The sequence below is a fragment of the Myotis brandtii genome, unplaced genomic scaffold (genome assembly GCF_000412655.1).
Source record: "Myotis brandtii unplaced genomic scaffold, ASM41265v1 scaffold266, whole genome shotgun sequence".
NCBI lineage: Eukaryota > Metazoa > Chordata > Mammalia > Chiroptera > Vespertilionidae > Myotis > Myotis brandtii.
In genome coordinates this window covers 2,504,114-2,506,854 of record NW_005360124.1, presented here as the reverse complement: position 1 = coordinate 2,506,854, position 2,741 = coordinate 2,504,114, and the positions used below count along the sequence as shown (strand labels likewise).

Here is a 2,741-nt window from a genome sequence, read left to right as displayed (position 1 = left end):
GTGGAGGCGGCAGGGGCGTGGGGAGGCGGGGGGGTAGGGGGCGGATGTCAGAACAGGTGGAGGGTGCAAAGCCCGAAGCGCGGGGGCAAACCTGGTCCCAGGCTCCTGCAGACCTTTGTCGGGCTGGGCAGAGCGCAGGTCCCTCCTGCGAGGCCCTGGGCTTTCTGATTAGATTTTGGAGCTTGACTTTTACCGTTTACCGTCTTTGATTAGTGTTCATCAGCTAAAGCTGGGAGGTGTTACTGTGCGGGGAGGCCCCGAGGGCTTGCGAGAGGAACACTGGCTCCCACAAAGCCTCTGCCCAGCCCCGGCCGGCCAGCTGGGGGCGCTAGCCTTTGGCTTCTTAATTAGACCAACATCTGTGCCAGAACTGCCCCGTAGTCAGGTGTATAGTCCAGTGGTCGGCAAGCTGCGGCTCGGCAAACCGCGGCTCCCGAGGCACATGCGGCTCTTTGGCCCCTTGGGTGTGGCTCTTCCACAAAATACCGACTTCTGCGCATGGGCCACGAAGTTTCATCGCCCTGTCCCTGCGCGCCCGCAAGTGGTATTTTGTGGAAGAGCCACACTCAAAGGGCCAAAAGCCGCATGTGGCTCGCGAGCCGCAGTTTGCCGACCACTGGCAGCCTAGGCTCTTGCTTGCTCCAGGTAGGTAGGTTTCGCTTTCCAAAATTATTATGGCATGTGCAGCCTTAAAATAATTTGGGAAATCTTAACGGAAATGAAAATAAAACTGTTGTATGAGTTGAAGAAGTTGAGAGGTAAGACTGGCGTGATGTAATGGGAGCCCTAGGTCTTGGTTCTTGCTTGTGTGAGCTTGGGCAGTACCCTTCTCTGCCTTGGATCACATGAGGGAGTCTTAACCAGATGATGTATATGGTTATAATTATGGTAATGATAGCCATGCACTCAGTGAATATTTATTGGGCTCGGTCCTTACTCTATGTCACTGACACAGTGACCAGGACAGAGAAAACCTGTGCCCTCGAAGAGCTTACATTCTAGTATGGGAGACAGGCAGTAAGTGAATAAACACGGCGTGTGCCGAGTGGTGGTAGGTGCTCTCTAGGAAAACACAGGAGGGTCCGTGGAACAAAGTGCCAGGGAGAATGGTCAAGGAAGGTTCCTCAGAGGAAGTGGTACTTGACCAAGACCCACAAGAAGCGAGGGAATGAGCCACATTGATAGCTGGAGAAAGGGCATTGTAGGCAGAGGGAATGGCAAGTGCCGAGACCCTTCGCTGGGTGTCTGTGTGACCAGCAAGGAAGCCGTGGTGGAAGAGTGGTGGGAGATGAGGCCAGGAAACAATGCAGATGGAGAAGAGCGGTCATATGTGGGAGTATTTTGAAGGAAGAGCCAACGAGATGTGTCGACGGACTGGATGTAGGCATGAGAGAGGGAGGGAGGAGTTGAGGATGATTTCAAGATCTAATTGATCTCATTATTAATTCAGTATTTTTTTCAAAAAATAAACATCTATAGAACAGGGTCAAAAAAACTTCATGAGTTTAATGAGACCTTACATCCTGCTTTTGGGATGGAGGGATTAGTGGTACCTGGGTGATTATTTCATTTAAATTCCTGAGGAAAACTAAAGTCAGGCCCTAGACTTCAGGGTCAAGAGCATAGCTCTCATTGCTTCAGTATCAGTTATTGGTGTTTTAGTACTAACGGGGCAGCTACCCTTGGATGGAAGAAGGCACAGTGAAGGTTGGGAAATAGCAGTCGTTTGAACACTTGTGTCCTTTCCACAGATCAACCGTGGGCGCCCAGCTGGCTTCTGAGGTAACCTGTTCCATTGCCTCCCAATTACAAGTCCTACTGTGTTGTTTCTCTCTGCTTGCTTCTCTCCCTTTCTCCACCCTTTCTTCTGGCCTGTAGTGGTTTGTAAAACTCACCACAGCGCCTGCACAGGGCTTGTGAAAACCACTGAAGCAATTTTGTCTTCCCCCTTGGTGATTATGAATAGTGATGAGTGAAAAAAGGAGCTGCAGTGCCCATGAGCGGGGATCTCAAAGTGGCATTCCAGACCTCCTCCCTCCTGCTCCTGGGTGGTCCTGGGGCTGCTGGCGGAGAAGAGGGTGGCAGGGAGGGCCACACTGCCTGCCACACCCCCCTTTCCCTTTGTTCTTAAAGCTAGGATGGAGATTCTATGATGCAGATGACTATCACCCAGAGGAGAATCGAGTGAAGATGGGAAAAGGGATTCCACTGAATGACCAGGTAACGTTCGCTGTTTCCAACAAATATTCCAGCTGGGTGGCGCAGGTTGAGATCTTTGCAGAGCTTGGTATAGTTCAGTTCCTGAGTTATGACATGACTCATGGTCAGTGCTCCACAAGCCAGGCACACAGTGGGGCCTCCGCGAATGTTAGCTTTGGCCCTGAATCTCTCTCAACTCTCTCCCCCAGGTTGGGCAAGGTCTGCCAGAACACTTTGTGGCCTAACGTTAATGTGCAGAATATAATCCCTGAAAGGGCCTCCTACGTAGGGGAGTTCATCTTCCCTTCCCAGGTCCTATCAGCCTGCCATCATCACGAGACTCTGGTATCCACCCCAAGCCAGTGATCTTTGCAAATTCACATCTGGCCCTTTAGAAGTTTCCCACCAATCTCAGGATCAAGACCAAACACCTAAACTCCTAAACATGCGTGGTTAGGCCAAAATGACCTTGACCCACTCCACACTCTTTAGTTGCCATGCACCCTTCACACACACAAATCCTCCCTCTTTCCCCCTCTCCA

The 2,741-nt window shown here is 51.3% G+C and overlaps 1 protein-coding gene across 2 annotated transcripts in view; it reads left to right on the top strand.

Moving 5' to 3' along the window:
* The first annotated feature begins 1,751 nt into the window (after positions 1-1,751).
* Positions 1,752-2,741, top strand: part of IDNK (idnK, gluconokinase homolog (E. coli)) — a 4,818-nt gene continuing 3,828 nt past the window's right edge. The window contains exons 1-2 of one of the 2 annotated variants that reach the window (XM_005868283.2): positions 1,752-1,782; positions 2,138-2,220. In XM_005868283.2, the coding sequence (XP_005868345.1) occupies positions 2,191-2,220 (30 nt within the window). In that variant the 5' untranslated portion in view covers positions 1,752-1,782; positions 2,138-2,190. Of the gene's footprint in view, positions 1,783-2,133; positions 2,221-2,741 lie in introns of both variants that reach the window. The other variant, XM_005868282.2, reaches the window with a different exon arrangement.